This window comes from Chiloscyllium plagiosum, chromosome 26 (assembly GCF_004010195.1).
Source record: "Chiloscyllium plagiosum isolate BGI_BamShark_2017 chromosome 26, ASM401019v2, whole genome shotgun sequence".
NCBI lineage: Eukaryota > Metazoa > Chordata > Chondrichthyes > Orectolobiformes > Hemiscylliidae > Chiloscyllium > Chiloscyllium plagiosum.
The window spans coordinates 12757347-12778525 of record NC_057735.1 but is presented as its reverse complement, the minus strand read 5'-3'; the positions used below and the strand labels follow the sequence as shown (position 1 = coordinate 12778525).

Below are 21179 nucleotides of genomic sequence, written 5' to 3'. Positions count from 1 at the left end.
CACAGGACTCCAGTCTGAAAAACAACCCTCCACCACCACCCTCTGTCTTCTACCTTTGAGCCAGTTCTGTATCCAAATGGCTAGTTCTCCCTGTATTCCATGAGATCTAACCTTGCTAATCAATCTTCCATGGGGAACCTTGTCGAATGCCTTACTGAAGTCCATATAGATCACATCTACTGCTCTGCCCTCATCATCTTAGTATTTAAGTTTGAAGCAATTCTTTATCTTTTAGAATCATTTTCTCCAAGATGTTCTATTTGTCCCTTCCCTGATATAAGTCTCATAATTTGCTTAAGTCCTCCTGCCATGTCTTTCTTTTCTGATTATTTAAAGGTTCTTATTTCTGCAGAATCTAAATACTGTTGTAATCTTCTTCCCTAAAGACTTAAACTTCTATAAATAACAATGCTGTTTTATTTTACTTGGCTTCAAGCTTTTAAACTATACAACAGCAATGCTGTATTGTTTCATTTCTTTTAACCTTTTTAATTCCATTAAGTCATGGGTTTAACTGTATAACTGTACTACTTACTGGAATTCTCCCACATTTTTGTGATCTAAATGGAGATTTCCCACATTTTCCTTGCAAATTAAAGGATGATTTCCTGCCTTTCTCAGCCACTTACACAATACACACCTTTTTCCACAACATGCCCAAATAAACAAAACAGAAGTTGCTGGAAAAGCTCAGCATGTCTGGTAGCATCTGTAAAGAGAAATCAGTTAATGTTTCAGGTCCGGTGACCCTTCTCCAGAACCCAAATAAAGTCTTGTGTTACATAATGCCCACCAGAACCATGGTTTAAATTATGGATCTCCTGCTTTTATCAGAACCTCAAAAGTCTTCTAATTATCTTCTTTTTAGATTCTGTCTGCTTTAATCTTTAAATTGTACTTTGTACTAATTCTAACTTTGTGGTGTTCCCAATGCTGCAACCTTAGTACGAAGCATTTCTATGGGCCTTGATTTCCTGCAGTAGCTGTGTCCTACAGTGTCTGCTTGCTTTGTCTCCAACACTCTGTGTGCTGTAAGTATTATCTTTTGATACTTCCAAGCTTCCTCATCCAGTTTTAGTTTACGATTTGTGATTGAATACTCCCCCCCTTGCCCAACTGAGATTTCACATTTTATTCACACAGCTGTATCAGAGGTGACGACTCTTATTGCTTTCTCTAGCCCCCACTGATTCTTCAACACTTCTTATTAGGCCTGTAGTAAAGGCTTTAGTCTGGGGCACTGTTGCTCACTTGGTCATTTTCACTTAAGTTCTGGTTGAGTGCCTGTTTTTTTCAAGTAGTTGCAGCCATGGACTGTCTGAGTGCAGTAAAGTTTCCATTACCTGGATCCCAAGCATCCAGAATGCTCAGGTAATCAGCATCTGAGATTCAAAAGGGGAATTCCAAATTCTTCTGATCCAGGTAGCTGACACTTTAGTGGTATTAGCAATTGGAAGGGAATAACATATCAGACACTTTATTAAAGCTAGTTCAAGACTTGCCTTATTGATAAAAACAAAATCACCTATTATGATAATTATGAATGGTCCTGACGACTCATTTTTAAAACATATCTTTCATCTTATAGTAGCTATGAGTCATGTTCTCCTAGCAACCACTGTTATTTCCCCCAATTCCTTTTGTGTACTGACTACTGAAAGACTACTGCAGTTCTGAAAGCAATAAAGTCTTTAAATCTGTGAACTTGTTCTTCTGAATTTATCTTCCCCCTCATGCGTTCAATGCATTGTCTTATCTTCTGGTTTTAGATATTTTTCAATCTACCTGTTCAGAGATGATGATTTGGAGATGCCGGTGTTGGACTGGGGTATACAAAGTTAAAAATCACACAACACCAGGTTATAGTCCAACTGGTTTAATTGGAAGCACTAGCTTTTGGAGCATCGCTCCTTCATCAGGTGATAGTGGAGGACATAATTCTAAGGCACAGAATTTATAGCAAAAATTTACAGTGTGATGTAACTGAAATTATACATTGACAAACACCTTAATTGTCTGATGAGTCTTTCATCTGTTCGAATACCATGATAGTTTCACTTCTTTCATGAGTAAATCACAAAACCTTTTCTTTAAAAGCCTGAGAATGCAACTTTAAAAAAAGGTTTTGTGATTTACACATGAAAGAAGTGAAACTATCATGGTATTCGAACAGATGAAAGACTCAACAGACAATCAAGATATTTTTCAATGTATAATTTCAGTTACAACACACAGTAAATTTTTGCTATAAACTCTGCGCCTTAGAATTATGTCCTCCACTATCACCTGATGAAGGAGCGACGCTCCGAAAGCTAGTGTGCTTCCAATTAAACCTGTTGGACTACAACCTGGTGTTGTGTGATTTTTAACTTTGTTCAGAGATGGTATTTCACATCTTTGCAACAGGTGGGAGTTGAACCCTGGTCACCTAGCTCAGAGATAGGTCATTACCACTGCACCACAAGAGCCGTTTTCTTTTGGTGTTCGATATTTTCAATCAACCTGTCCAAGGTGTAATGACACTCCTCTGAAACAGGTGGGACTTGAACCTGGATCTCCTGGCTGAGAGGTAAAGATCCTACAACTGCAGTATAAGAGCCTTATTGTGTGGGATTGAGCAACTATTCCCAATACTGAATGCCATGTGGTATTTCAGGGTGAAAGGATGCTATAGTTTTTATTGGCTGGGTCTAAGGTCCTGTTTAATTAATATTGGTACAGGAACAATCACTAGAGCACTTTAACATGGAGAGCTGTTGTCTCAACAAGATACAGTTTAATATATGATAGCAATTAAGAAGTGAGTTAGATACTGTCACTAAGACCATTGGGTGGCCCTCTCCTTCTCTCCCTACATCTCCCTCACCTTTGGTGGTCTGCATTGTCCTTAATGGACTCTCCATGTAAGTTAAACAACGAGACAATACGGGTTAACAGCTGGAAAAATACCTTAGGTGATTTGGTGATGAGAAGAAAAGTCCTTACTTGCTTGGATGAGCAGTAGTTCCCACACACAAGATTCTTAACACCATCCAGGACAAAGCAGCCCACTTGACTGACACCACACCTTCAGCATTCTCTCCGTTCACACTGACCCACAGTGGCGATGGTGTGTATCATCCATAAGACACACTGCAGTAACTCATCAAGTCTCCTTTGACATCAACTTCCAAATTTGTGACCTCTATCACCTGGAAGGGCAAGGGCAGCAGATGTATGGCACCTGCAAGACCCCCTAGAATTGCATGCTATCCAGACGTGGAAAGCTATTGTCATTTCTCTACTGTCACTGGGTCGAAATCCCACAACTCCCTTCCTAACGGCATGTTGGGAGTCCTAACACCCAAAGTACTGAACTGTTGAAGAAGGCAGCTCCCCACCACCTTCTCAAAAGCACTTGGGGGATGGATAATAAACTCTAGCCTAGCCAGCAATGTCCACATCTGACAAATGAAAAAATAAATTTTTGGAATATAATTTAATATTGTCAATGTTGAGGCTGAACTACTGGATCATTATACAATTCTAATTGTTTGCTAAAATCCTTTAGAGAAGGATGTCCGCCATCTTTAGCTGGTCTCACCGACAAGTGATTCCAGACCTCAACTTTATAATTGATATGTAACTGGACTCTGAAAAGGCCTAGCAAGCCACTCATTTGTTATAAGCAGCCACAAAAAATGCCTCATATTAGCCTTTACCATTTAAGCAGACTTTCTCAAGTGTAATTGGGGTACACAATAAATGGGCTAGTTACACCTGCATCCATGGACAAATTATAAATATAACAAAAGAGGGATAATTCTTGGAATACTGTGTATCTGTTTTTAGGGGTTGTTCACCAATGTTATTCACCTTCACAAGTATATTACATTGCTAATCTTTTTATTCATGTATAATTTATCATTAATAAAGTTATGAATGAATCGTTGAACTACTTGTTGTCTAATCAGAATCATTCTTAATCAGTAACTGATTAATTCATTCCTCCTGCAGGCAAAGGAAATCAGTGGAATAAAAATCATAACCTACTGCTCCCCGTTGTATTTTGCTAATGTGGAGTTTTTCAGGAAAAAAGTGATTAAAAAGGTAAAATGGCTCTATTTGGTTCAATCCTGAATTAGTAAAACAGATCTAAGTTACAACAATTTCATACTTAGGAACATAAGCATTCTAATGTCCAAAGGAATCGCAAACATCACATAAATTGTTTGTGATTCTGAGCTCAACATGTTAATATCTGCTGCATGTTCTTAGCCTTCTTGTGAATTCTCCCTACGTCTTTGATCTGTGTGCAGGACTGTATGTTCAGGCACCTCTGGCAGTGAACAAAGCAAAACTACAAAATTCCAAACTGATCATAAAGCTAAAGTGATGTTCCCTTTCCTTACCAACACATTTTGCTCCAGCCCAATTGGAAATGACTCCAAACTCCTTTATGTTTTGCCTAGAGGTTCTGCCTATGCATTATGACTGGATATCCTACCTATTTACCGAAACCCACATTGTTCTGAACTTGCCCTTTAGAAGTCACAGTTTGACAATTGCACTAACAGGATCTGACAAGTGTTTGCAAGCTTCACATAATAAATGGACAAAATGCAATTCCCAAAACACTTGTAAAATTCCCTGAATACCAAATATCAAAAAACAATTTGACTTATTCACTCTCCATATTGCAATTGGCCTGATGTAATTACAAGAATGGCATAAATATTGTAGTGTTGTGTAAGCATAACTACTTATCTCCTCAATTCACAGCTGATAAGAAGGTTAAGGTGATCATAAAATGGTTTTTCCTTGTTTATTACTAAATAGCAAACAAAAATTAGCTGCATGATTCATGGACAAAGTAACAATCAGAGTGTGACACACAAATACAAGAATGACTTGTGATTATGTTGTGCCTTTCCCAAACACAAAATGTCTCAAAACACTTTACAGTCAATTGAATACTTTTGAAGTTTTGCATTCATTGCAATATAAGAAAAGTGCCAACCAATTTGCAAACAGCAAATTCTCATAATATGCTTTAATGGCATTAGTTGAGGATAAATATTGTTCAGGACACTCTCCAGTTCTTCATCAAAAATGGTAGATCTTTTCTGCCCACCTGAGGTGCCAGAGCAACCTGAACAAATGATCAAAAGTACAGGACAAAACCATTTATCCCAATGCACTTTAACTTTTCAAACTGCAATTTTCTCTCTCTGTTCTTTGCTGTGTCTTTCACTCGATAGACTTTTATTGTCACTTTTTAAATAACTCCTAATTCCTTCTTTAATAACATTATAATATCATTAACCACTCATAACACAATTTATTAACACCTCCTGTGATTAAAATTCCTGATCTTCTCTATGTGGTCCTATGTCAAGTCTATAACTTTCCTGTTACCAATGCCTCAAACACTGTAAACAATCTCCCATTATTTGAACTTTTTCAAAACAATTATTGATTTCAAAGAAAATGTCTATTAGATTTGTACTTCTATTCCAAGGGAAGAATGCATCATGTTTGGCGTCTACAGTGAAATCTTGATCTATCCTAAACCACTTTATGAGATGAGATTTCAATTATCCTGTTTGATTTGCATTCATTCATAGACACTCTCAGAGAAAAACTGATTACATTCCTTTGGATTGAACTGAAAGCCTACCATAATAAACTCTGTGTGTGCATGTGTATGTGTGTGCATGCGTGTATATGTGTGAGCGCTTGTGGTTATCTGTTTATTTGTGCATGTATCTCCAAGAAGTAATAAGCATTAATAACACGAGTTCTGCAATAAAGCACAGGATGTATCTTCTTGGCAAGTTAAGATGTTTCTTTCTCTTTTATAGTCAGGATTTGATCCGGTGAAGGTTTTGTTAGCCAAGAAGAAGTATCTCAAAGCTGTCAAAAAGGAGGAACAGGAAATAGATGCAAGGAGACCAAGTAATCTCTGCACCAAGGTATGAATTGGTATGATGGCACCAATAGACCACAGGATTGCAAATTGGTAAATGTTCACATCCCTGCAAATGCCAGAGTGACCAACCTTTCCCATTTTAAAACAAAAGTTAACCACAAATGGGCCAAATTTACAGCAAACTTATTCTCAACTCAGCAGAGGAAACATGTGATTTGAAGTTGCTGAAGTTTTAAAATTTATTCTCAAAAATGGGAGGGGCGCGGGGATATGTTGGGTGGTCTCTCTACATGGTGATTGTGACTTGTTCATTTCTTACAGATGGATCCTTAGTCAGAATATAATTCAGTGAGACACTCCTTGCCCCAGGCTTCCCCTTTCATAAACCCTCTCTCAAACCCTTACCCAATTATCTGGCAACTGTCTCTTTGGCATGAATGCCTCTGACTGCAACAGCCCACTTTCTATTTCCAGCCAGGAACTGGGTCCACACAGTCAGTGGGGAAGGTATGTTTGGGGATTGATGGGGGTCAGAAGTTAACTAAGCATGTTTCCCAGACCTAGTTTAGGACTGCTTCACCCCCTTCCACTGCAAACACTACGACTAGCCCGCCCCCTTCTCCGCCAACCCAGGACTTAACATTACAAACACACCATCCTCAATCATAACTCTCTTCTTGGGTCCCGACCTGATCTGCTGAGTTTCTGTCAATTCCTGCTTATGCTTATGGATGATGACCATTACTAAAGCATGGAAGTTAAAGCAGACGTTTATATATCACTTGACCTCAGATGAAGTATTGCAACCAGTTTTGAGCACTTTACTTTAAGAATGGCGTCAAGACCTTGGAGAATGCACAAAAAGGTTGGAATGAGGAATTGTGCAGGACATCCATTCTACTGATACATCCTAGAATGAGGTCTTCATTTTATCATTCCCGTCCTCTGTTCAATTCTATTAAAGCATTTGTTCGTCCTTCACTTGTTCAGTTCTGTTGAAAGCCTGAAATGTTTGTCAGTCTGTTCCTTCCACAGTTGTTGATTGGTCTGTTTTTCTTTCATTTCATTAGATTCTTCCTTTTTTGTCTTTGTACAGCAAGTGTCTCTACAGGAGCTGGTGAAAGAGGTAGAAGCTGAAACAGCTATGGACTGTAATAATAACTCAGTAGATGAAGCTCCCAGAATATCCTACATCACAGTCAACACTCCCAATGGAGTACACGAGGGAACACCAAAACCCCCAACAGATCTGGAAAATCTTGAAGATCCCATCAAACTTGCACACCCCATAATTGACATTCACACTCTTGTCTTGGACATGAGTGGAGTCTGTTTTGTGGACCTTATGGGAATTAAAGTGTTAGGAAAGGTAAGTATTACTTTCACCAATTGAAATGCCAGAAATGCATGCTTATATCAGTGCTTTTCTATGTCTGCATGAATCTTTGTGTTTCACAGACAAATCATCAGGAGGATAGTGAAAACAGAGCATCCAACAAGGACCTCAGATAGATTTAGTGAGATTGAAAGAGAAAGTGAAGAACCAATCCTGTGAGAAAAAAGTCTTCTTCAAAGGCAATTGTTCTTAGAGAAAATTGAAGATGTAAATGAGAGGGCTAATTCCGTGATAGCTTAGGAACTCATGGCTATAATATAATAGATGCACCTATGTCCCTGATTCCATGTTGTTCGCAATTGTATTGCGCTATATTCACCAGTGGGAAAACATTAATGCGCTGAGATTTGTAGATGTCTGCTCCATTACTGCAAGAATAAAATCTCCCAACTTTAAAATCTATTTACAAGGTTGAGTCATTTGCAAGCCTAGAGCAAATGGAATGCAAGGGGCACAAGCCTTGTTACTGTTGATTTAGATAGAAAAGTGTTCATGGCCGCTTTGCTTTCAGTGCCCAAAAGTCTTTTATGAATTGAAGATAAAATTTAAATAAACATTCTTCAGCTATGAGTGCAGCATCTTACCTTCAAGCCAAAGATGATTGCCTCCCAGTTATTTGCCACATTATAGTCTCAATGGGACTCACATAATGAGCATGAGTTGCATAAGATGGCTGACAGTGAGGAAAATTCCTAGAACAACCCTTTTGATCTGATCATCTCACTGAAAGGTATAAATATTTTAAAGGCTTCAGTTGGTAGATGTTGAGAGGTGTTTTCTTCTGACCCTACAGCACAGAACTAGAAGTCTTAGTTATTTAGGACTGAGATGAGGGGAAAGTTCCTTCAGAGGATTAGTTCAACGGGTAGTAGAGAAGGCAAATGAAATGGTAGCCTTTACTTCAAGCGAATGAAGGTAGGGAGAACTTGCTAAAACTATACAAGGCAACTGTTAGGCCATAGATGGAATAGTGTGAACAGTTTTGGGCCTCTAATCTGAAAAAAAAGATATATTGGCATTGGAGGCAGTCCAGAGAAAATTCACAAGGTTAATACCACTTATGGAGGGCCTGTCTTATAAAGAGAGGTTAAGTAGTTGGGCCTTTACTTGTTTGAATTTGGAAGAATGAGAGGCACCATCTAGAAACTCGGGGCCTTGACGTGGAAAACACAGAAAGGTTGTTTCTCCTTGTGCGAAAGTCTAGGACCAGAGGGCATATTCTCAGAATAATGGTCAAATATTTTAGACAGAGATGAGGAGGAACATCTTTGCACAAAGTGTAGCAAATCTGTGGAATTCTTTACAACAGAAGGCCTTTAAAACTGGGTCGTTAAGTATATTCAAGGACATGATAAATAGATTTTCAATCCTTAAGGAAATCAAGGATTATGGGGAAAAGGCAGGGAAGTGGAGTTGAATCAGATCATCTCATTGAATGTATAATAGACTCGATGGGCTGAATGGACTACTTCTGCTCCATTGTCGTGTGGTCTTAATCTTGGAATTCTCTGCCTCAGAAGACTGAATATTTCGCCAATAAATATATTGAAAACTACAATCAGAATTATTTTGGACCCTAAAGTCAAGATTTTCTCTTCCCTATGATAATAGTGGTGGGGAGGACAAATCATTGAGCCAGTGTGCCATTTCCCCCACTTTCTGCCACCTCAATAATTGAATCCAGGATGAGAAGGTCCATGGGTGACTCAAATGACCATGTGCCTAGTTCTGCTTTCCTCACAAGGCAGCCACCATTCTGATTGGGGGTGGCTCCATTTGCCTCGAATATAGGAGCAGTCAGGGCAGGAGTGGCTGGTGAAAGTATTTGGCAAATATATGAAGGAAATGCAGGAAATATCAGCAAAAGCACAGAGGACAAGAACTCTTTTGTTTCATTCATCAAATGTCAACATTTATTGCCCATCCCTAGTTGCCAAGAGGACAGTCTGGAGTTACATGTAGGCCAGACCTGGTGAGGAAGACAGATCTCCTTCCTAAAGGATTTTATTGAAATAGATGGGATTTAACAACAAAAGATGGCAGTTACATGGTCACTATTCAACTGGCTTTTAATTGAAAATTTTTAATCAAAGCTTTTCCATATGCCATCATGAGATTTGAGCCCCTATTCCCAGGATACTAGCAGGTTTAGGTTATTTGTTTAGTGATATTACCACTACACCACAATCACCCTCACCAGTAAGCTAGTGAAAAATGTTGCAGGTCAGGCAGCATCCAAGGAGCAGGAGAATCGATGCTTCGGGCATAAGCCCTTCTTCAGGAATGCCTGAAGCGTCGATTCTCCTGCTCCTTGGATGCTGCCTGACCTGCTGCACTTTTCCAGCAACACATTTTTCAGCTCTGATCTCCAGCATCTGCAGTCCTCACTTTCTCCTAGTGAAAACTGTCTCCTGTTATGCTGCTTGCTAACATCTTTCACCAGTGATTATTGACCAAAGTTAATGTTTAACAAAAAAAAATTTCTCTAAGAAGACTTTGACATTGTGAATCGCATTTTGTGTGTCCTGGTGATCCCTTGCCAACTGAAAACACTCTGAAAAGCTTTTAAATTAATGCACTGAGTTATTTAAAACTACACATTATAAAAGTTTAGAATTTTGAATATAGTAAGTTAGGGGACTATATGATCGTTCATGTTGTCCTTTATCACATCAAAAATCACTTCCATAGAATTACAAATATACAATGTATAAATACAATGAGTTATTTTAATACCGAGTGACTGGTGTTATTTCAGCAAGTTCAGCAGCCATTATATGCACAATAAGGTTCAGCAAAGAGGAACAGTGAATGGTCAGTTAATCCTTTTAATTTGGAATTGATAGAGGAGAGAATATAAAATGATGATTGAAAATACTTCACCTTGCTCTTCCATATTAGATTGTTTGCTAACTTTGCTCAGAATTCCTTCTTCTTATTTTTGGAACTTCTTTTGATGCACAGATGTGTTCAAATTACAAGAAGATTGGAGTAACGATTTACCTGGCTGGTATACGAGGTAAGACCATCCACATCTGAAATGCCATCTGTTAAATTGTTAACGAGGATGTAGTTCTGGTTAGCATCTTTATAGATCTGGTTGGCCCATCCAGGTGAGGACTTCAATACTGGGGGAATATTACATATTCATTCTGAGCATCCAGTATTGTTATCAACTGCAGAAGTTGCTGGAAAAGCTCAGCAGGTCTGGAAGCATCTGTGAAGAGAAATCAGAGTTAACGTTTCAGGTCCAGTGACCCTTCCTCAGAACGTTACCTCTGATTTTTCTACACAGATATTGCCAGACCTGTTGAGCTTTTCCAGCAACTTCTGTTTTTGTTTCTGATTTACAGCATCCACCGTTCTTTTGGCTTATGTTGTTACCAACTGCTCCCAATTGAGGTTAGATGTTCCTTCTGTACTTGGCTGACAATTTGAACAAATCCAAGCTCAGTACAGCACTCTTGCCTGCAACCGTGTGACAATTTCCAAATCCCCCAATAATCTCTAGGCTCTCTAAGTTTATTTGATACCTATCAGCACTGAATTATATAAGCAAAAAAAAAACAAAAAAAGAAGCTTCTGGATTTAATATTGAGTCCAACATCTTCAGATTATGAACTCAATCCCATTTCTTCCCTTTCTCTTAGCTTTACTCATTACATTCTCTGTCACCATGTCCTCTCTCTCCTCCCCCCACTCCAGTGGGACTGTCTATTCTTTCCCGTCTGGCAGTTAGACACATCATTGTTCCGCCATTCTCACATTCCGGTCACTTAATCTGCATTATCTTTCTTCCTCAGCACTCCCCCACCCCCACCATTGCATAAATACTGTCCCTCCACACTTCACTTCATCTAGACTCGAAATGTTAACTCATGCTCTCTCTCCACAGATACTGTCTGACCCTCTGTGATCTCCAGCATTTTTTGTTTTCAGTACATATTCCATAATCTTCAGTAATTTGCTCCTCCAAAAAAACGCTAAAAATCTGAAATAAGAACAGAAAATACTAGGAACATTCAACAAGACTAGCAGCATCTGTGGAGAGCGAAAGAGAGTTAACATTGCAAGACAGGTGCTGCCAGATGCCAGTTGAACATTTCCAACATTTACTGAATTGGAGAGAGTTTTGTGGAATGGGTATACATTCAAGAGGGAGATATCCAGATAAAATTATAAATACAATTATAACATTGTCCAACATGATGTAGCATCAAAGTTCTGTACAGTGGAGTGATAGAATGTGGATCCAGAGTGACCATCCCCCTCGCAAAGAACTTCCTGACCTTGTTAAAAATGTTGTGGTTCTGTTCGCCGAGCTGGGAATTTGTGTTGCAGATGTTTCGTCCCCTGTCTAGGTGACATCCTCAGTGCTTGGGAGCCTCCTGTGAAGCACTTCTGTGATGTTTCCTCCGACAAATAGTGATTTCTACCTGCCGCTTCCGGTTGTCAGTTCCAGCTGTCCGCTGCAGTGGTCGGTATATTGGGTCCAGGTCGATGTGCTTATTGATTAAATCTGTGGATGAGTGCCATGCCTCTAGGAATTCCCTGGCTGTTCTCTGTTTGGCTTGTCCTATAATAGTAGTGTTGTCCCAGTCGAATTCATGTACTTGTCATCTGCGTGTGTGGCTACTAAGGATAGCTGGTCGTGTCATTTCGTGGCTAGTTGGTGTTCATGGATGTGGACCGTTAGCTGTCTTCCTGTTTGTCCTATATAGTGTCTTGTGCAGTCCTTGTCCTTTTCTTCCTCTCTAGTGAATCGGATTCCTGTGAGTGTGGCGTTGATGATCCGGTGTGTGTTCTCTATTTCTGTGTTTTTAATGATTACAAAGGTATCATCTACATATCTGACCCAGAGTTTGGGATGAATTTGCGGTAAGACTGTTTGTTCCAACCTTTGCATTACCGCTCCTGCTATGAGTCCAGAGATGGGTGAGCCCATGGGTGTGTTGTTGATTTGTTCATATATTTGGTTGTTGAATGTGAAGTGTGTTATGACGCACAGGTCCAGTAGTTTGAGTATGCAGTCTTTGTTGATAGGTTCCCCGTCTTGTTGTCTGTTCTGTATGTCCAGCAGGTTGGCTATTGTTTCTCTTGCTCGGGTTTTGTCGATAGAGGTGAACAGTGCCGTTACATCGAATGAGACCATAGTTTCTTCCTTAGACCATAGCAGCACTAGAATGCACACTCAGAAACAATGGACTGACAGAAGAGACACAACAAACAGTGAGACAAAGTATCGTACCCCAGATAACAAGGAAGACAAACACATAACCTCAACACCACTTTCCTCTGCTGCCTGTCCCGAAGTCCACCTTGGACGATGATCACCCGAAGGTCCGAGGCTGAATGTCCTGGACCACTGAAGTGTTCCCCAACTGAGCAGAGGCTGATAGCTAAGTTCGGTACCCATAGGGAGGGCCTCAACTGGGACCTTGGGTTCGTGTCACATTACCATTGCACTACACACACACACACAGATATTCCTACACACACACACACTCATATACACACGGACACAGGTACACACAGACGCGCACACAGACACCCACACACACCCTTATAGACACACACACTTCCACACTCACACATGCACCCCCTCACAGACTTAAGACACTCTGCACTCACTACACACACGCACTCACACTTTCTCACACTCACAACCCCCCATCCCAGACACACAAACACACACAGAGACAGACAAAGACCCACATGCACACATATATTTTGTGGGGTGAATTTGTACTTGCAGACTTACATTGCACTTTGCTCAAAAACTGCATACATTCATGTAGAACTCTNNNNTGTATTCTAACAGATGAAAGGCTTAACAGACAATCAATTTTTCAATGTATAATTTCAGTTACATCACACTGCAAAGTTTTGCTATAAATTCTGTGTTACGATCGAGCCCTCCACTATCACCTGATGAAGGAGCGTCGCTCCGAAAGCTAGTGTGCTTCCAAATAAACCTGTTGGACTACAATCTGATGTTGTGTGATTTTTAACTTTGTACACCCCAGTCCAACACCGGCATCTCCAAATCATGTTCTAATAATAACATTCATCAGAGCTTGCAAGGGAGATCGCTAATTTGTCTTTGTCACTGACAGTCTGGAGCACATCAGGTCAATTCTACAAAATTACAAGAGTGAACATCAGGATATAGTGATCATATCACCTTTTAATAAAAACACAGGTGTTGTGTTCTGAATTATGTTGTGGGATTTAATTGTGGGCCAATCACCACATCAGAACCTAGTTATATGGCCATTAGGTTAATTAGCAACAAGGTATTTGATCTCTCAGGCTAATGGATTTATGACACATTAATGGGTTTCAGTTTAAACTTTTTCTATTATAATAGCAATAGCTCCTCTTTATCAGAAAATTTTTCAGCAATAAATTGTACTGCACATTGATTAAATCTTTGACCTCAGCATGAGCATGGGTACATTTTATTGACTTATTTATACCTTATATTATTAAAGTATGGATGTAAAATAGTTACTGCCCATCCCTAACAGCTCCTTAAACTGCAAAGTCAGTTAAGAGTCAACTACAGTTCTCCAGTGTTTTGGCAATGAAAGTACAGTAGCAAAAGAAGTTGACTAGATAAGAGCCATAATACCCTATAAATTACCACTCAGTGAACTTAGGCCTACCCATCTGTCTGATGCCTGTTCTGGGATTATTTATCTGCGTTAAAGTCAATTTATTTAAACACAATCTATTTTCCTGGGTGAGTCGGTGTGGACTTGTTGGGCCGAAGGGCCTGTTTCCACACTGTAAGTAATCTAATCTAATCTAATCTAATTTATCTGCGTTAAAGTCAATTTATTTAAACACAATCTATTTTCCTGTAGAAGAAGCTAAACTTGTTTGCACTTCAAAATTCAAATCAGTCAAGTTGAAACTTTCGTGATTTAAACAAGAGTTTAGCTCCATTCCTCTCCATCATAACTGAGCCAGCAACATAGAGTCATCAAATGACACTATACATGCCTGTCCCAGCTCTAATTATTCCCACCAGCCGACACTTTCTCCACAGCTCTGTGAACTCTCACCCTTAAATAGATCATCCAGATTCAGATTCAGATTACAGAAAATCATCCTGCAGGTCCATGGCCAAGCTCTGATAGAAACACGCTTCATCAATCCTTGACCAATTGACATTAAGAGGTCTGGTGACTTTGTTGATTATTTGTGGAGTTGTGCCTGCTCTTGAAAAGAGAACAGTTTCACAAAAATGCTACAGGAGTGCATTAAGAAGGAAAGACAAAAACAGAAGTGGGTTTTCTCAAGGCAGGAGACAGTAAAAGAGCGATGTTCATTACTGCTTTTGAAAATTGACATTAGGTCCATTTCCTTGTGCGTTTTGCTTATTCTTGTACAACAGATCAAGTGTATGAAGATATCGAATCTGGTGGAATGTTTGATGAGGGTGGGCTGGAGCGAAGTTGTCTCTTCCTCTCAGTGCACGATGCTGTCCTGTACGCATTGGCCAGGATGAGTGAAAACAGACAGGATGCAGCCAAAGAGAAAGTAAGGAATTTTCTTTTAAGAATCCTTATGTATTTAAAATATGAAAGAATGCTTTGCTCCTTGTTCCTGGATAGAACAGTTATTCATAACAAAATCATAACTAATTCAACCCAGCAGATCATACATTGAGTTGATTCCATTGACGTGCATCATGCTGTAGGGTTGACCATCTGTCCATCCTCCTATGTTATTTTTCCAAGGGCTGGTCCGTGGACTTCTATTAGATTGGTCCACACTTACTGACAAAATACCACAGTGGCTTGCTATTGTTTCTTGCAGGAATACTGATCAGGAAGTTTTCCTGCTCTTACTGCCTGCCTTCAGGTGCATTGGAAAGACTTACAGAGTGACAATTAACCTGTTTTGCCACATTCTGAACATGCTTTTCATGGGCAACAAATCCTGGTAGGGGACCCTGAGCATGGAGCTTTTGGCCCAGAGTTAGAGACACTATCATTACACAATGAGGCCTCTTACCTTGTTAGGTTACTGTCTTAAATTCACCACATATTTTCACTTATCTCTATCAAACAATTCCAATTGTGCACCTTGGTGATTTTATTGTATGAAGCATTTATTTCGAAACTTAGCACCTAGTAATACAAAATAAAGAATATTGTAATTTGGGTATCCCTGAAAAATCGCACATTTGTTGAAGCTTTTAATCTTGCACTCATCAAGACAGTTGGCAAGAAATTGTCTATTTGCCAAAGAAAATGGAAAATAATATTTATGTTGTACAAGAGGAGAGTACTGATTACTTGGTAAGTGGACTCTGATTGGTAGAGGTATTGAAAAGGTGGCTGCCGAGCTTTGTTTAAATTTTAACAGAGGCAGATTGACTCTGATTAGTCAAGACATTGACCTGAGAAATGAATCAGATAATGGCTTTCACATATTTTCTGCTTTTGTGTTTAAACAATCGCAATCTGTTTATTAAATTTTTGTTTTCATCTTCAAAGAACTCCCAGGGCCCTGCACTTTAAATATCTAGCTTCTAGCACTAACAAGAGTGCCATACTGTGAGCCTGACTGATAATCCTAATTTATATCCACGTGATTCTTCACACATTCAGAACTATGCAACAAATGTTGTCCAAATGCCAGGTGGAAATGATTGAATTAGTTTAAGGTTAAGATCAAACATGATCTAATACTAGACCATACTTGAGAGGGCTGACTGGCCTAATTCCGTGTCAATGACCTGTGCTTCCTAGCTGATAGAAGAGATATGAGGAACAGAAATCCTCAATAAATTGACCAAATAACTCTAAAACTAACATAGAAAGACATATGTTAGAAAATTTCCAAAAATATGTTTGCTTTTTAATTAAAATATAACACTATATATTGAACAACCACATTAAGTAGGAGTCCTAACCTAAAAATTCAATGTACTGAGTACTGTCTGAAATTAATAGCAACAGACTCCAAGAGGAATAAATAAACTTTATTGTGGTGTAAATGGAATTTGACACATTATTCAGGAGTGCGTGGTACTCAAAGTCATTGAAGCTGTCTCACTTAATGACACTGAATAAATATTACACAGCTGTGTACCTCACACAGTGTGACAGTGCAGAGCAAACATTACAAGTGGTAGGTGGTTGGAAATCTAGCCCTTAGATTACATCAATAACCTGAACTCAGGCACTCATTGTAAAGTGGTGGAGCATTTCTGGACAACTGCACACAAGGGTGGAGAGGGAGCAAATTAAGTTCAAATCAAACAAGGGATGCAGGAACCTACAAATGGAATTTGATAAAATGAGTAAGTAGGCAGAACAATTTTAACACAAGATATGAGCAAAAGGTGCTGAATATTGTTAAAAATAACTCAGATAACCTAGATACCCTTTTGGCAGTGCGGTAGTAGCTAACAGTGAGAGACTTGAAAGTGTTGGTAAATTTGATAATTAACATGTGGAGCAACATCAGTTGATGTACCAACAAATGAATACAGCACTAATTAGGATAGGTTTTGTGGAAATGGAGCGGGTGAAATTGAGTACTGCAGATGCTGGAAAAACACAGCAGGTCAGGCAGCATCCGAGGAGCAGGAAAATCGACATTTCGGGCAAAAACCCTTCATCAGGAATGAGGGCCCTGGCCAAAGCAATCCTCCCTGTAGTGCATCTGGATATTAGTAGCTCATTGGTTGCCCAATGGAGAAGACTACCCAACAGCGTATGCTTCCAGGACCTTGGCTAGTACAGCCTGTAAATATGACCAGATAGTGAAGGAAGGTTTGGCAGTCATATTTGGGCTCAACAACTTCCACCAATACCTTTAGATGTAAATTTGTTTTAATAATGAACTATAAATCCCTGCTCGGTCTATTTAAAGAGGACAAGGCAGTACCGCCTAATGCTTCAGGTCGAACTCAGAGGTGGGCTCTAACACTAAATGCGTATAATTACAAGTTGGAACTCTGTCCAGAAGGCCAAGTAGCAATTGCAGATGCATTGAGCTGCCTCCTGATGGCAGATACACCACCAGTGAGACTGCGACTGGAAGAGTTTGTAACGGTTTTACATTTTCTGGATACACTTCGATTCACAGCTGACAATATCAGACTTTGGATGCAGCAAGATGTAGCCCTAGCATAACTGAAATAGCTGGTGGTGATGGGGGAAACCAAAGGGCCGTTACAATCAGCACTGAAACTTTTTTGGACCCGGTGCGACAAGACCATAGCAGTGAATGGCTTATTATTGTGGGGAGCAAGATTGATTCTCCCAAGCAAATGTCGCCAACAGATACTGGTTGAAATCCACCAGGGTCATGCAGAGGTTTCTAGGATAAAGATGTTGGTGAGAAGTTTATGTCTGGTGGCCAGGATTGGATGCAGACACAACCATGTTGATTGGTCAGTGCCCAGAGTGCCATCTAGATCCACCATCAGCTCCCCCATATTCAGGGGAACGGCTAGGTAAACACCAGACTCGATAACACATCGACTATGGAGGTCCTTTCATGCGCTCCATGTTCCTAGTCATGTGGGTGCCCACTCAGTGTGCCTGGATTGAGCATAAGGAGTTATTTCATCAAACACGGGATTGAAGATAGAAAAACTCTATGCATATTTCACAATACATGGACTCCCAGAAGTGTTGGTCACAGATAATGGACCATCACTGACCAGTGGGAATTTGAGTATTTCCTGAAGTCAGAACCATGGGAATGGCACTGTGTGGATGAGACGCATAATCGATGTGAGGTCAGGTCCAACAGCGTATAAGGTTCGGGTAGGTGCGATAGTCCTGAAAAGCATGTGAACCATTTGAAAGCTGCAAATGGTGTGAGAGCAAAAGTTTCCTGGCTCCTTGATAGCATTTCCAATTCCCAGAACCTGTGAGTTCTCTCTCTCCATTAAACATTAAAGTTACCTCAGAATCGGAGATGGATACAGCGAATGTTGCCTGGAGAAGAGAATAAATTTCTTCTGAGACACTCCCAGTGCAAGAGGTCAGCTACTGTGCATTACATTCTGCCCATATGAGAGGCAGAGTCGGAGAAACCTGACCCCGTGCTAAAATACCTGAGGAAGAGCGACAAAAACAAAGAACCGGCCTATGTCCTCGGACTCAGAAGGGGGAGGGATGTAATGATTGTAACAAGGCAGGAGAATATACCTGCTTTTCTTTACAGTGATAATTTCTGATCTTTTACATTCACTGGAAGTGGTCTTGATTTTTCATCTGCCCTTACCTCAAGTGATAGGTTGAGGTAAGGGCACTGTAATTCCTCACAAAATAACGCCCTGTCTCTCTGGAATGTTGCTCCTTCTGTTTGATGTTTGAAGTGCTAAACTGTGTACACTTGTATATTTCTGATAATTTATACCTCACGTCTGGCCCAACGACTCCTTTTATCTGGGAACTAAAGTGATATTTGCCAGATTGTGGTGTCAAGGTTAACTCAATATAAAAGTTTAAAAAAAACAGTCTATGGGAGGGTAAATGTAGGTCAGAGTACTGTATGAAGGTGCTTGTAATATGTTTTATAGAATGAATGTAATATTCTCTGTGTAGCCATTGAATTAGGGTTCAAGGGCTCTGCTAAATAATGCCTTCCTACCGGACCTGCTCCCACTCCACAGAACCAGACTAATTGTGGCTTCACTCACAGTCAAAAAAGCAAGACAGCAACACAATACATTGCATCTATATAGCACCATTAGAATGGTACCCAAGGCATCTCACAGGCATGTGGAGTTGAGGTCACAGTCACATGAGCCATGTTCCTTATGGATGAAAGCAGACTAAAGGGGCCAAGTGGCCTATTTCTGCCCTTAAGTGGTCTGTTTGGGAGTGCAGTTACTGCAGTGATCACAGGGCCATCATCTCTCTACTGCAAGGTAATTGGAAATTATTTCATCGCACCAGTGCTTATTAAAATAACTCCACAGAGGCAGGTATCCCATCATCAAGTCATTTTTATTTACATGGGCATTATACTGATCCAGCTTCCCCAGAGCCAGCTCTCAGAGAGAACAGAACGTCTCATATTCCTGTTTATTTTTTTTAATTTTTTTTCTTTCTTTTTTTTTCTTTTTTCTTTTTTCTTTTTTCCCTGCGGCGCCCACCTCTAATATCCCTTTTTTTTTAATTTTAACCCCCACACTGCCACCTAAGTGCGGTAGTGCTTATTTTATCCCCAGCACCCCACCTCTCCCTGAACAACTCCAGGGTGTTGGTCGACGCCGCGTGCTCCTTCTCCAAGGACACCCGGGCTCTAACGTAACCGCGGAAGAGGGGCAGGCAGTCGGCCCTAACGACCCCCTCCACGGCCCGCTGCCTGGACCTGTTAATGGCCAGTTTGGCCAGGCCCAGGAGCAGACCCACGAGGAGGTCTTCAGACCTGCCCTCCTTCCTCCGTACCGGGTGCCCAAAGATCAGGAGCGTGGGACTGAAGTGCAGCCAAAAACAGAGGAGAAGGTTTTTCAGGAAATCAAAAAGGGAGATATTCCTGTTTATATCTATCAGCCAGGGCTCTCTGATTGGACCAGATTAACAGCCCCAATCAGGAATTCATACCCTATGAGGTCCACCTGGCTGACCTCATTACAATCACAACAGTTATTATGGGGGAAATGGTGGCGTAATGTTAACACCACAGAACTAGTAATCTTGAAGCCCCAGGTTAATGCTCTGGGAGAGTGGGTTCAAATCCCATTGTTGCAACTGGTTAAAAAATTAAATTCGATTAATCTAATTTATTGTTAGGAAAAACCCAATTGGTTCACTAGTTCCCCTTAGGAAAGGAAAACTGCCAGGTCCAGTCTACTTGTGACTCCAGACCAGCAACAATATGAATGACTCCTATTTGTTCTCTGAAATGGCCAAGCAAGGGTAGTTAGGATGGGCACCAAATGCTGGTTCTGCTAAGGGCACACACACTCGATCAAAGAATAAAGGAAAGATGCTGCAGTATTGTGTCAAACAGGAGTTGTTTTACAATATAGTCCAGCTCCTCTGCTGCGGCGGCTGTAGCTGCTTTAACTAAATGGTTAATAGTTTTGACAAAGGGTCACTGCACTCAAAATGTTAACTCGGTTTTCTGTCCACAGATGCTGTCAGATATGCTGAGTTTCTCCAGCAATTTCTGTTTTTATTTCAGTATCGGCAGTTCTGTGTTCTACTTTAACTAAATGATTAGTCTTAGTGTTTCACTAGTAATCTTCAAAAGTTATCCCCATTGGTTATTCTTTAGGTTTCTGGTGCAGCAGCTGTCTATATTAATGAAGACACGTCAAGTGATGAAAATGATAACGATCAGGATTTAGAACAGGTAAGCAAACAGCTTTGTCAATCAAAATTTGTCAATGTTTTCTTACCCTATGAAGCTGATCCAATCTTCACCAGTAGGGTATCCAAAAAAAATTACTTGTTGAGAAACATACCATTTCAAATTTGTCACATGGCATCTTCAGGAAAGGTCAGATGCCCTTTGACAGAGATGGGGGTCCCCTTTTTGAAATGTAATATGGGTTGTTAAAGTTAGACATTATTATGAATAACAAGGAGATAAACTCATTGTCACTGTGAAGCACATTGTTACTGTCAAAGGGAACGATGTTTAAATCTCCTGTCCTTCAAATATTTGAAACAAAACCTTTTGCAGTGTTAAAGAAAGAATCAGTGCTCTTACTTATTCTGTCTATTGATGTATACCTGAGAGTTATCCTTACAAGATTAATGCTGCAAAAGTTATTTTATTCTCAGTTTGGGTCCCAAGTTCTGATCCTCGTAGTTAATTGCTGAATAGGTATGTAAGTGCAAGTCAATGTGTTGGCATGATATGGTCTAAGGGCTCTAAAGA

At 40.1% G+C, this 21179-nt stretch overlaps 1 protein-coding gene across 4 annotated transcripts in view; it reads left to right on the top strand.

The window, feature by feature from the left end:
- The window catches only part of LOC122563099 (solute carrier family 26 member 9-like), a 110042-nt gene that overhangs the window by 81281 nt on the left and 7582 nt on the right, over positions 1-21179 (top strand). For all 4 annotated transcript variants that reach the window (XM_043716529.1, XM_043716525.1, XM_043716527.1 and 1 more), the window contains 6 exons: positions 3997-4089; positions 5844-5954; positions 7008-7280; positions 10272-10326; positions 14710-14855; positions 20571-20648. In XM_043716529.1, coding sequence (XP_043572464.1) covers positions 3997-4089; positions 5844-5954; positions 7008-7280; positions 10272-10326; positions 14710-14855; positions 20571-20648 — 756 coding nt within the window. The remainder of the gene's footprint in view (positions 1-3996; positions 4090-5843; positions 5955-7007; positions 7281-10271; positions 10327-14709; positions 14856-20570; positions 20649-21179) is intronic.